A 14,426-nucleotide genomic window follows, 5' to 3' on the forward strand; every position below is an offset into this window, starting at 1 on the left:
CAGTTCTGCTAATGTCTAAAGACTCTGCGTTGTAACTGTTCAGCTCAAAGATGTCTTTCAGTCAATCATTTAATCCCTTGAATCCTCCCCCACCTTACCTCTCCTCTCTTTTCCTTTCCTCACCCCTCCTCTCTTCTTCTCTGTAACAGCTGCGCTAGCCTGCAGCGTTTAGCTTACGCATCTCTGGCCTGTCATCCAGAGGTACGTTCGCGTTCTCATCAAGCAGGACACAGTACACGCATGTATAGCTCGCACAAAGAGCACACTCACTCAACCTTTCTCAGGTCAAGGCTACCACCGGATCAACAAAAAAAAAAAAAAAGGGTCTGTCTGTCTGAGAAGGAAAATGGGATGTAAATGTATGGAGTGTGTTTGTGTGTCTGTCTGTGTGTGTGCATGTGTGTACATATGTGTACAGTAAAGGCATTTGTTTGTTTGTAATGCAGTAGAAAGTGTTTGGCTTTGGTCGGACCACTGATACAATTGATAGTGACAGATATATGGCTAATTAGTGCAGCCTTGGCTCGGCTGTCCTCACCTTTCACCAGCTCACTGTGAAATTGGATTAATTTACCTCGTCTTAACACTCTGTATCAGCCTTGGAATTCAACCAATTTGCAAGTTCCTTTAATGAGCACAGATTTGTTTCTCATTTGAAAAGAACATGATTAGAATTTTGTTTTATCTTCAACGCATGTTCTTTTCGTGTTGTTGTACTGCAGTATTTGCACTCTCTCACACTATGACTGCCTCATATCGTGTGCATGTTGACTTCTTCAAGGCAGGGGTTGCTTGTAGTCCAATTAGCTTGGCTCTTCTTTACGGCATGCTAAGGTTCTTACGAAGACAATCTGTTTGGAAAGGACTCCTTAAGAGCAGCTCAGTCCTTAAAACAAGCAGCAGACAACGTCTCGTAAGCTTTTTCTGACTCCCATCTGTTTCCATCTTACGCTGATAGTTTACTAAGTCCGTTGTGAAGCTCTTCTGCTGGACATTATCTCAACTGTCCGTGCTTTGGCCCTAAATCCCTGCTTGATACTCATAATCTCTGCTGTCCATATTCTGAACCCTGCTGGTCACAACATTATTGATATAAATTGGCTTCCCATCCTATTTTTGTCATCTGCTAATACCAGACTGAGCTATCAGGTCACTGCGGCTATAGGGAAGTATTAACAGACCGGCTGATTCAATGCAGAAATAATAAAGTTTCCAAAAGCCTGAGGGTTCAAGTCCCATAAGATTTGATTTTAATTAATATGGCACACAGAGATAATCAGGCTTAAGTTCAAGGAGTCCTTAAAATGACTTGGTTTAAAAAGTATTGTCATAATATCTGAGAAATCTTATGTTGAGATGAACAGTAAATGGTCCTACTCATCAGGGACTCACTTTTTCCACATATTCATATATTCTTCTGTCTTTCTTTCTTTTTTTTTTTATCTCTGTCTGTTTTAACATTACTGCTCTTTGCCAGCAGCACCCCTGCAAAGTACAAACACAGCCGTCTGTGAGAGCCTCTGCGTGGGACTTTGTTGTGATGCTGAGAGGAAATCTCTGAACGAGCGAGAGAGAGAGAGAGAGAGAGAGAGAGATGGAGTGAGTTCGAGTTTCTGTCTACCGTATGTCACAGTTGTAACTGCTAGACCCTCTAAAATATAGTTAAAGAAATGTATTGTTCAGAACAGAGCGTTTGCAGACAACTGAAATAAATACAATGAAATATGAAGCTTAGAATGAAACTCCCCAAGGATTTTTTGTTTATTACAAATTCATTTAATTGAAAGTAAGCATAAATATAGTTGCAGTTTTATTTTCTGTTGACATTACAAATGTTTCAACTATTGAATCAGAGTATTATAATTTTAAATGATAAATGAGGACAAGCTCATTTGACAACAAGGAATAAACTATGCAGCCAATATGAGACCTTATCAAATTGTTTACCAACAATGATGTTCATATAAGGATTGTGTATGTTGCAAGCAATAAGTGACTCTTTTAATGTAAGATTTCATAAAGAACATAGCACATCTGTGTCCTTCTGACAGCTTCCCTACTCCTGGGTACACTGACTTCAGAGTAAATCTATTGTTACATAATATTACACAAGGAACACAGTTACTCATTGATGCCTGTGGAAATACAGCACTGAATACTGTGCTATGTTCTGGAGTCACTACAGTACAGAGATGTCCACTCAGTCCACAGACACTAACGGACACACACACACACACACACACTGACCCAGAGATATGCTGAGTACGAGCATTTTTGGTCCCTAGCCATCTGTCAAAGGTTTTTGGGGAAATGGTGATGATGATGGGGTCTCCAGACAGACATGACAGCCGTTCAGGACAGTTCAGTTTAGCATGTCACAGGAGGCTGACACACAAATCAGCGGGGCATTTATGCATGGACAGACTTATTGGATACACACACAGACACACAAAAGGAGCAGCATACTTATCTGTAGTGTCAAGTTTTACTACGGATCAGAACTGTAATGCAACAAGGCTGCCAGTGGCTGTTTTTTTCTCAAGTGTTCATGCTATCTTTTTTATGAAAATATCATTGCATTAAAATGATTAGTTTTACATGGAAGTGGTAACTTTACCTACATACTTGTGTACCACACACTCTACGCCTGTGACTAATATTTACTTTGGTCAGTTCTTTATAGAGCCAATATTCTCTTCATGAAGACATGAGCCAATCTTTGGTTTATACTTTTGTTTTCTTTTTGGTATTATTCCTCTGCAGTAGCAGAACTACAACAACATGAACAAAGTCAGAGGCCAGAGGCGAGCCAGCCATCCAGCCGGCCGAGTGCTGTGATGTACACACCAACAAGTTAGGCATGCATGTTTTATTGCAGGCTGCAACACCAACCCGAGACAGGGGCACTTAAAGCAGAATTTCAAATGAAAACATGAGAGACAGAAAGAAGAGGCTCGACGGGGTTCAGCGGGTTGTGTGTGCGTGAGATGCCCTCGACTGTGCATGTGTGTGTGCGTGCGCGTATGTGTGTAAAATACAAATATAAGTGTGTTTAATATGAGTTCTGCGAGATGTGATTGCTTGCTGGTATGGAGAGGGGTTTTGAACATTGTCAATAGTGTGTGTGTGTGTGTGTGTGTGTGTGTGTGTGTGTATGTGTGTGTGTGTGTGTGTGTGTGTGTGTGTGTTACTATATATAAAGCAGTGGAATCACCTTAGCCAAAATTAGCATGGAGGTATTTGGGTCATGAGAAAAGTAAATGTGCAGTGATGTTTTTTACTCTCCGTGACTTAAGAGACTCCAAGGAGCTCAATAAAGTAAACTCTGTGTGTGTGTGTGTGTGTGTGTGTGTGTGTGTGTGTGTGTGTGTGTATGTGTGTGTGTGTGTGTGTGTGTGTGTGTGTGTGTGTGTAAGTTTACATTACCACTCACACATGTCATCACATCCCTCCATCATGCACGTGTTTCCATGGCAACATAAATGAACTATACTGATTTAGTTGTTGCACTTTTTGTATTATTACTCTCTTAATTTATTTATTTATTTTTGCTCTGTCATACATAAACACAACACAAATTGTCACATTACAGGAAAAAGAGCAGAAGGCCCCAATAATATAAAAATATCTTTTGAGTCTTAATCTACTAGCTCCACTCTCTCTACATATTTAAATCAGGACATTCATTCCCACTCAAGGATGAGCCTTTTCCCTTAAATACTTCCGTGCATGTATTAAACATTAAATAAGGTGGCCTGTTCATTAAGGTTAAAGCTGCTCACCCTGAGCACACACAGATCAGTGTCTTCGCTGGCACTGATTGGCCGTCTGCCGGCGTCAATGAATGGTCCCTTCTATGTTTTCTGACTAACCGTCTACTAAAAGTCATTTTAGAAAGTCTTAATCACACGAATCTGCAGTTTAGATATACTTAAATGATTTCATAGACAAGCACTGTTCCTAAGAGGCTCAGACTCTCTATAATTGTATTGTTTTATCCAATGGAAAATTGTAAATAGTAAATTGATATAAAAGTCACACAGAATAATCATGCTTTCCAGAGGATAAACCCTTTTTAATATGATGTTTAAGGCCCACTTTTGGTCAGACAGTTGTCTTACCAAAGGTGTGTGGTGCCTGTCATTAACTCTCCGGCCATGGCTGAGCGTAAATCACCTGGTGTAGAAGAAGAGTTATTATTTACATTACCAGTCCGCTGCCTCCCATGTGGCTCCATACTACAGAAACCAATGCAAAATCACACACAGGGACACACCAATATTCTGCGATTGTGGATTTAATGTGAAAGTATAAAAGCACCTATTGTGAAGCTTTGTTACCGCTCTTGCGGAATTTCATATTAATTTCATATTAATAAGGGCTATTTCCTCTTGCTGCCATCTTATTCAAGTGGCTACTCTGAGTATTGCAACAAAATTATACTTTAGAGCCCATAAAGCATTTCCCCCTTACCCACACTCGCCTCTGTCAAGCATATAGAAGAACCTACAATGTCATTGACACGGTCATAAAACAATGCTAAAGTACCTGTCTGCAGCCATGTTTGATAAGTGTGATCTGGGCTACTGTAGAAGCATGGTGGTTCAATAATGGACACTGTGGAGGAGACTTTCCCCAGCTGTAGATATAAAGGGCTTGTTCATTGGTCACAAAAACACAACAGTTCCTAATTTTTGGCAAAAGGTTTTGCACACTGAAAATTTAAGCACAAATTAGTTTTTGGGTTAAAATTGTAACCTGTTCAACAGCGGCATGTTAGAATGCTATCATCAGCTTCTAGTCCAATGCTAATTGAAGCCTAACAAAGCTGCTAGCATGGATGTACACAGAGTCTGATAATGTGAGTTTGGTATGTTTGTACTTTAAGTGGGCCTTGCTCCTTAAAATACTTGTCTTGTCTACTGAAATAAACTTCCACGATTTATAGTAACTAAGTTTTACCCCCTCTCCTTTCACATCACAATCTCTACACTACCTTGGCCTCTCCTTATCTTCCTGTGTCTATCTCCCTTTCACTCTGTTGTCAAACTTTCTTCCTCCTCTTCTCTCCTTTCAGGCTTGTAAGTGTCTGGGTGGAAATCAAAGTGCATTAAACATTAAATATGCTGTCGAGAGGCAGAAGTCTCTCCATGCTGATGATGATGGGGAAAGTAGGGCAGTGAGGGAAGAGGTATGGATGGAGAGGAGGAGGAGGGGGAGGATGGACACAGAAATGCAAAGATGGAGGCAAAGACAGATGAAGGGAGAGACATTGAGGAAGAGACACAAGAGAACAGGCTTCCTCTCATATATTAGATTCTGGAATTGATGCTCCTGGTCTGAGGCCTGTGTGTGTGTGTGTATGTGTGTGTGTGTGGTTAGGCGTTAGACGGACAAGATGTGCATGGACAGAGTGTATGCTAACCTGCCTCGTGAGGTTGAGATCAGACCTCTGAAACGCACACAGAAACACCGACTGAACAGATTAGCCTGTTGGCCAATATTCAGCTGGTAAATATGTTTTTATTTCTGCTTTTACTGCAGAACTTTTTGTTTGTTTGCAAGAAAAAAAATCACACTTACTTCCACACCACTGAGGCTCACACTGTTATGTTCCCTCACAGTCTCTCACTCTCTTTCGCTCATCTCATTTTGTCCACAACAAACTGTTTGAACAATATGATGTGTGCAGCAGAATCGTAGCTAGTTGTACTACAAAAACAGTGAGTAAAAATGTATGACCAGCAAAGAGAGAGAGAGAGAGAGAGAGAGGGATAGAGAAAGAGAGGGAGAAATGGATTGACTCAGCTGAAAGGTTAAAGCAGGCCTCTCTCATCCTCTCTCTCTCTCCTGTTACTATGCAGACTACTGAGATAGAGCCGTCCCCCGCTGCCACAGGCCATACTCTCTCAAATTCAAATTCAAAGTCAAATTTGCTTTAATGGCACACCAGAAAGAAACCAGTGTTACCAGAGCACTACAATGTATTTGCTGTAGACCAATATTTTCAGATTAAAAATTCCCTCTACGTTTCATGTGTGTGAGTGTGTGTCTGGCTCTAGGAGAGGTTATGTATGCTGTGAGTAGCTACTGATTCTGCTCCTGAACCCAAAACTGTCCCCCCTATTAGTAATTTCAACCTTATACATAATGCATCAAAACAGTTTTTATGATCACATGTATCAAAGCCAAAACAGGAAAATGTAATGAATACTATTGTGATCCTGACTTTAAAAACATTTACACAATTTTCTTTCTCATTGAGAGCCTTAATGTCCCACCAGATATAAAAGGAATCAAGCCTAAATTTTATTTTGGATATTTGACTGTGTAACATATTTTTAGAGTTTCATTAATAAGTGAAACCTCATACAATATGAAACTACTTAAAAAGCCCTCCTTTGTCCCACCCCTTTTACAGTGCATGGTAAAAGTGCATGGCAGTTGCAAAAGTGTTTGACAAACTGAAGTTATGACCAGATGATGGCGCTATTTAAAAAAAGCTCTGCAGAACAAAGTTTGTCAAATTCAGCAAGGATGGGACATTAATTTCTTTCCTAAATTTCATAAGAATCTTTGAAATATCTGTTTAGATATTCTTATAAAACATGATGAGACTGTCTTTGTTCATGGCATTTATGTCAGATTGAACTCTTAGCTATACATAACAGAGTCAATATCACTGGAATGGATGTACAAGCTGAAACAAGTGGTTGACCAATCACAAAGTCAAACAACAGCAAACCACTCGAAACTGCCATCGGAAGTTTTTAGTTAACATCCAAACAGCAAAAATATCAAAACACAGTCGAGCATTCATCAAGCAGTCAAGGTATCAATACATTTATATAGACTCCGTTTTGGGATCCTGATGCATGTTTGCTTTCCCCAGTTTGAGGTCCAAAATTGAGCACAGACCAGCCAATTGAGGTTACAAGGTGTGTGTGTGTGTGTGTGTGTGTGTGTGTGTACATATCCTGGAAAAGAGACCAATACTGCCCAAACTTTGATATCAGATATTGGAGAGTCAATGCACTGATCCGATATCATACCCAAGAAGCTCCAAAATGTGGTTTAAGGTCGATATATGTATTCTAACTACTTATATTTTATATATTTTACTACAATAGTATCAGAGGGGTGTCTGGTACCATCCAATGGTCGTATAAGAATCACTATTGAGTAATAAATTGACGTCTGAACATCTCTTGCTGCACTTCAGTTCGCGACCGACCATTTTGCTTTTTTGTTATTCAAGAGAGAGCTACTTGAAATATTTAGAGCAGAAAAGTTATAAGAAAAGTAATCTGACAACCTAATAGTTTCACTGACAGTTACCTCCATATCCCCAATGAATATTTACAACTGCTAATAAAACTGAAGCCAGCAGATCACGACTAATACAGACCAAGTTTTATGAAGTTCCTAGAAACATTTCTTTCTGTGAACCAAACACACAAACGGTCTCCCTAGCATCTGAACACCGCTTGCTGCTATGTTTAGGATCAATTTGTGTCAGCTCCATATTGAATGCTTTGAATCTTGATACACTCTTCACTGAAGTGAGGAAACCCTGTCTTCATTGACGTTCAGTATCCGTTTGTGTGTACACACACAGATTTTCAGCTCCTCTGGGTTATTGCTGCCATTTGAGTCAGAAAGGAGATAATAGCCCTTTTGAAAGCTGAGTAAAAATAGCAAAACTTTGGTGGGCATCCAAGTATGAGTGTTGGTCTTCAGAGGACTCAAACTCTCCCTGCGTCCAAGTTCAAGTCTAGACAGCCAAACATTTTCTCTGTCATTCTGCAGTAATATTTTCCCACCGAAATGTGTTGAATGAAGAATAAAACAACCAAAATAGAGCTGAAGGACCTCAGAAGGTCCCAAATTCATATTATTCTTTGACATATTCTAAGTCTTGTTATTTGTAACGTGTCAGTTCATGACACTGTGAGATGGGTCGAAGACATTTTGTTACCATGTTGGTCAGAGTACGTGATTCATCTTTAGAAATGTCAGAATGTGTGATTGGATATTGGTCAAATCCTTCTGCTATGATAAAAATAGAGAAAAGCCCGTGCAAGCACAAACATGTCATTTCATTATCCATCATGCTTTGCTAAGCTTTTGCCGAATCATGTTAGCGCTTCTATGTATCAAAAAAATATATGAAAGAGAGGAAGAGGAGAAGATTATGAAGCCAGTTGCATTAAGGACATCAAATTGCTATTTTTGAAAGGGAGTTTGTGCTATTTATTTACCACAAGTGTAGCGAGCTTTCCAGTTTATTCTCATCATTTTCAGCTGTTTGGTAATTAGTGTGTTGACGTACCTTAAGTCAATTTGTTTGAAGTTGGGACTACATTTCTCACATTATATTAGTTTTGATGCAGATTAACAAAGCTCTAAAGTTGGCAATGATGTGTAACGATATGACGGTTTTGATTTGAAGGATTTCACCATCTTTCTCTCAGGAACATCAAATTTGTCTGTGACAGCAAAAAAACTCAGAGGTTAGAGTGTGAATTCTAAACCTCTGGGAATGTTTCTTTAGGATGATATGTAACTGACTGATGATGTGACTGGAGGGTTAAACTACTGCATTTCACAAGAGAGTTTGAATGACTGGAAATAAATATAGAATCTGAAGCTTCAGAATAAGTGATTTTCCAATTTCCTGGTAGAGACGCTAAAGGCTAAATTTATCCCACGGACTCTTGTAATCCTGACTCCTAGGTTGTGAACTTCTGGCCTGCAGTAAACCGCTCCCTCAAAAGGATCCCTAATTGATTGCATCCGCTCACCACTCTTAGATTCCAGAGTTACGAGACTCTTTGAAATGCATGTGCCAAGTGGCTTGTCGAACTGAACTGGCTGCAGGGAAGCCCATTCCACTCGGATGACCAATATTTAAGGGATTTCTGAACCCAACAGGTGTAACAGACAGACAGGTTTCTGGGTTTTACTTACTGGTTTAGGGCGTTTAGAGGACTGGGAAGTGATTCGCTATAAGGACTTAAATTCAAATACCTGTCATTGTGTGCTGGACAAAATGCAAACAATCTCTCCCACACTGTTTAATTTCAAGAGTCCACCGTGTAGCCTTCAACATCAGAGCTTCATTCAAGCAGCAAACAACAGTAAACAGAGCAGCACACAGTTTTATGTAATAAAGACATCCTCCCTGCCACATATGCTCTGATATGTGTGATTGTGTGTGTGTGTGTGTGTTGTTGGGGGCTTAAGGGTGAATCTAAAGAGGGAGTTCACTCGCCTACAGTTGCTTTAGGCCCCGGGATGCTCTTTGATTGTCCCAGATTGTGAAAAACCTAAAGTGGGTATTAATTTTAAGCACTGAAATGGACTAAAATCACTGAACAGATCGTCTGAAATCTAAAGCCTCATACTAAAGGGACTGCAGAGGACATAAATAATATGAAGCTGCCCAACAGAACGTGCTGTTACATTCATTTGCAGACTCTCTCGTTGATGCCAATCAGGCTTTTTTTCCCCCCCATTTTCTTTCATCCTTCCACAGTCTTGTGCTTTAATTGTAGCTTCACCTGAATGTCTAGGCATGACCAGTTCATATTTACCCTACAACGGACATCTGGATTCATTATTGATGCTGTGTTGGTGCCGCTGCATGTGGAAAGGGTGGGTTTGGCGCACGGGGAGTCGTCTGTGAAAACCTTATCACACGCACTCTCTCACTCACACACACACACACACACTCTCGATCACACACATCCCAAAGCTTTTTTAACAGCCACTCGACCCTGAATTGAAATATTTGTATGAACGATTCGGCTTCATTTAATGGCCCTGAACGCACCGTCTGAACATGCTTCAGGTGTGCGCTACCCGCAGTAACGAGACTGCGATGCTGAGCCAATGCAGCGGCAACACACGCCCCTCCGCTCCACACACACACACACACACACACACACACACACACACACACACACACACACACACACACGGACTCCCCTCCAACCCCCACTCCCCCCTCGTCGACGGACACACACACACACGCACACATCCGAGTCTGGACCGCCAAATGAATGAGCAGTCAACACATCCTGCGCTGTGAAAAAAAAGCGTCTAGATGCTGCTGGATGCTCAAATGTGCGAAAGCAAACCGTGTGACACATTTCAATGGAGGGGGGGGGGGGGGGGATGAGAGCGCGGTCGCGTGCGGGTTTACGTGCGTGCGTGCAGCTGGGTAAAAATAATGTTGAGGTGGGCGCCCTTCGAAGCATGAAGGCACACATGTATGTAGAGCATGAATGAATAAAATCTCACAGCGCTCAGGTGTAATTCATGGTTGTTGTTTTTTTTTTTTTAAAGGGTTATGGATACACTTGTGGTGGTCTACTTACGCACTGCCTCCTTTTTCGGGTCTAGGGCACTGGCAGACTGCTGGATCTGGCCTATTTTGTTCTGGAGGACCCAGACCCGCTGGTTGGTGCTGATGATGTCGTTTTCCAGCTCCTGAAATAAGGAGCAGGCGTGCCGGGCCAGGTCGGACAGCTGTCGCAAGGTCCGGGACAGAACCACGTTACTGATGGCGCACAGGTCCTCGAAAAGCAGACCTTCATCGTTGGGGATCTGGTGCCTGCACAGAAGCGGCGGCTCCACAATCCTTTTGGCGAACGGCATTTTGCTCGCCGCGAATAATCGGAGTTGTAAGCCAAGTGTAAATTCCCACTGCCTTGAAGAAAAAGGGGAAAAGGGGGAACAGACAACATCCAAATATATAAATCCCACGAGAAACCCCGGTGAGGTTCAGGCCGAGCGCGCGCTATCCCCGGGCGTCAATCCAAAGTTCCCAGATTCTCCTTGAGATCCTCCATCCTGCTGCTGGTTTGTGGGGATCACTCACACTCCCGCTCACACACGCACACACATGCACACACATGCAGGACACAGCTAAGCTCAGGTCAGTGGTGTGAGGATGCGTGTTGCGTCTGCGATCATGGGTTGTCTCCGAGCAGCGTCAAGTCAGCTGGGACGTAAAGGAAACACCGGTGAAACTCTTCAAAATAAGAACCTGATCCGAAGTAAAATCTAGGGATACAGGGATGGGGGAGTGATCTGGAATGGTTTAAAACAATACACTGACTTTAGGCATTCATGAATAATAAAACAACAATATACAGAACCTCTTTGTAAGACCCATTTTCTAAATACACAAATATTTTTGAAACCCCCGTCTGTACGATTTAAGCTTTTATATTGAAGGCCTGCCCTCGCATTTCCAGCCTTGTTTTTTATTGCTGGTTTTTGATGCAGACTGGCTCTGTGGCCTGAACAGTGAGCAGGCTGAGAGGATGAGAGGAGACTGAGGGAAAACCCGGAGATGTGGATGTGTGTGGACAGTGAACAGTCAGAAAAATAGACCTAAAGCTACAAGTTTCTCTTCCTGTTAGGACATCCTCAGAGAGCAGCGTTTATGCCAAAATGTTTTTCTATTTGACCCTGATTTAGCGGCTCTGGTAACACTGACGATAATAGAACAGATAAGAAAATATGTTCATACTCATTTGTTTTCAAAATGTGCACTGAAGATACCAACTCCTCAATCAGTGATGGTTGAGTACCGCACACATAGACAAATAAAGAATTTTAGGTCAACAATTAAATCATATATCTAAAAGTGTCAACAGGATTTAATAACATACATATATGTGACCTTTAACACTCTGACAATATTCACAAATCATCAGATTATATTGTTTTTAACCCAAATGTTCTGTGTCCGGGATACCGCAGGCCCTCTTCACTGGATCACATAATGTTGTCTGTTTTATTGCCTCCCTGATTTGTTTTCTCATATTCACATCTACACAATAAACGGAGAAACAAAGCTGTTAAGCAGAACTGAGCTCAACTGATTTTTATTTATTTAGACCTATTCATCATCAATTTCACTTGCATAATATTTTGGATGCCTACTTCTACTACTCCTGTGTATACTGTATTACTGTACTTGTTGTTTTTCTGCAGAAGACCTGATGATAGATGCTTAATGAACATATGGAGAAACTACACAATGTTCTTGCATTTATAATTTTGTCATATGTATTCATGCCTTTTGTCCGTTTCAGTGTAATTATATGATTGCCTTTTTGATTTGTCATAGAAACAGATAACGTTTAAATCTGTTGCAGGTGCTGTTAATAATCCAGTCATGGTGTAAATGTAATCAGGTGTAATATAATGCAGTGCACACCTCCTTATAAAGCTTATATCAGGCTGGTCAAACACTGAAATCGAAGTTTCTAAACTGTAAAGTTGCCAGAAATGTTCACCTGCAGCAGAGCCTGTATACTGTAGCTGAACAATGGCCGGTGACAGATTATATTTTTTGCTGAATGTGTGTTTTCCTAAGCCTGTCTGTTGTGTTTCATTCCCAGTGATTAGCCTGTAGCCTCCAGGCCTCAGTCTGTATATAGACATGTTCACTGTAAACCTGCTGCAGCAGCAAATGTGAGGCAGCACAGGCTGACAGTAACCCATCATGGGCCTCACTGTGAGCTGACAGGAGGACAAACCTAAAAATGATCATCAAATGCTATGAGATGTGAATGAATGATACTGTTAGTTTGTATGAAACAATTTGAAACTCTACTTGCCTTTACAAATTCCAAAACAAAATCCTATTTCTCTTTCCCTGACTGTGAAGCATGTCGATTATTGATTTATATAACATGTTTATGATCTTAGGAGATCTTGGGATTCACTGCCATACTGTTATACTAATAATATACTTCCAAGCTACTTCCACGTTGTTTAACTTTATACTCCTCTGAAATGTATTCTGTCAGACTACAAACAAAACTTTCTGCACTCCCACTCGTGTTTTCATCACACTCACTGATTAAACCTTCAGTCAGGGGTTACATAGGTTCAGCTCACAAGATTTGCTTCTCAAATGATATTTAGAATAGTTTTTTGGATTCTTTAATAAACCCATATATGTAGTTATCTCTAGTTGTTTGCGTTTCTGCTATGGCTCAGTCCCCAGAACGTTGAACGGAAGTAACTTGTCATTTTTTAGAGAATATTCTTGAACCTTTCCCTTTACCTCTCCCAAGATGCCTAAACAGAAAAAAGGTTTTTTTTAAACCAATAATATTTTTATAAATCAGGGCAAACTGGGAAAGGTTCGTTGAAGTTTTCTTGAATATTTGTCCTTTAGGTTTTTAAAGATGTATTTCATCACAAAGTTGGGAAGTGATGAGGCTTACCTGAGAGGCTACCAGCAGTCACACAGGTGAACATTAGAACTATCAGTTTCAAAGAGAACGTTGCTTCTTGTGGTTAAGAACTTTTGGTTGGAAGACGACCGAAACTGAGCCACAGCTGCCCCAAGCATTTCCATAACATTACATTTCAACGTTTTGTTATTAAAGTTCATTCAGAAGAATTATAACAGGTAACAGTAGACTGTCTTTCTTCTGCTGTCTTTGTCACCATGACTTTTTAAGCATATCACCATAGAAAAGTTCAGGTGTTCATATTAAGTTCATTTCACATAGGTTCAGGGTCCTGTAGAGTATTAGGCTTGCTGGCTCACTGGAACACTTTAAAACCAAAACCATTGTTACTGTGAAAGAGATCTTGATCCCGATGGGTTAATTACCGGGTTAAATATTGGTTGAATAAAAAATAAACTGTTACCAGTTATGACAGGGATTTCTCATGCCATGATAAGTTGAAATGTCTCGTGTAAAAAAATGTGAGTTTTAAAGCACTTGGCATAGAAATGCAATGAATATTCTGACACCTTTAATTTGAGTAAATCCAATCCAGTGTGTTTAGTGTGAGAATGTCAGACAAGGAAAGCAAATATTGTTCAAGCAGCCATGCCTGTCAAATTACACACCTGTGCTTTAACTCAACGCCCAGGCCCCCTTTTTCAGCTGAAAACCTCTGTATGGGAAGTGTTGTTGATCTCTCAGATGATAGTACCAGCTTTATCCACTGGAGGGCACTGTTGCACATAGATCACGTTCACAGGGTTTTCAAACAGGTGCACTGCCTTTGATTGTATTTTCTGCTCTCATGGAAACATGATCAGTAAGGAATGTTTCACAACAAAAGTGTAAACAAGTACAAGTATATATAAATAAACACGTAAAAAACAAATGACTTTATAAAGAAGTCAAACTCAAAAATGAGCCTTCAGTTGGGAAGAAACCATAAAGGTCAGAGTATATTGATAAAGAGATCTTTCTCCTCTTGTTTTTATTTGTTATTTTTTATCAGTGTTTTAAAGATTGCTGACTGTTTTGTTGCAGAGACAGGGGGAGGGTGTTTGATAATCTTGTGTTGTTGGTCATAAATGTAACACCTTGCCCTCGTGGCTGATTTCTTATCAGCATTTCTTAACAGTGCATGACTTGCATTTTAGCTGCCAC

General features: G+C 40.6%; 1 protein-coding gene across 1 annotated transcript in view; it reads right to left on the bottom strand.

Annotated features, from left to right (window-relative positions):
* The window catches only part of nhsb (Nance-Horan syndrome b (congenital cataracts and dental anomalies)), a 54,501-nt gene extending 41,077 nt beyond the window's left edge, over positions 1–13,424 (bottom strand). The window contains exon 1 of the mRNA XM_065952818.1: positions 10,383–13,424. Coding sequence (XP_065808890.1) covers positions 10,383–10,662 — 280 coding nt within the window. The 5' untranslated portion in view covers positions 10,663–13,424. The remainder of the gene's footprint in view (positions 1–10,382) is intronic.
* Positions 13,425–14,426: the final 1,002 nt, after the last annotated feature.

The sequence above is a fragment of the Labrus bergylta genome, chromosome 3 (genome assembly GCF_963930695.1).
Source record: "Labrus bergylta chromosome 3, fLabBer1.1, whole genome shotgun sequence".
Classification (NCBI taxonomy): Eukaryota; Metazoa; Chordata; class Actinopteri; order Labriformes; family Labridae; genus Labrus; species Labrus bergylta.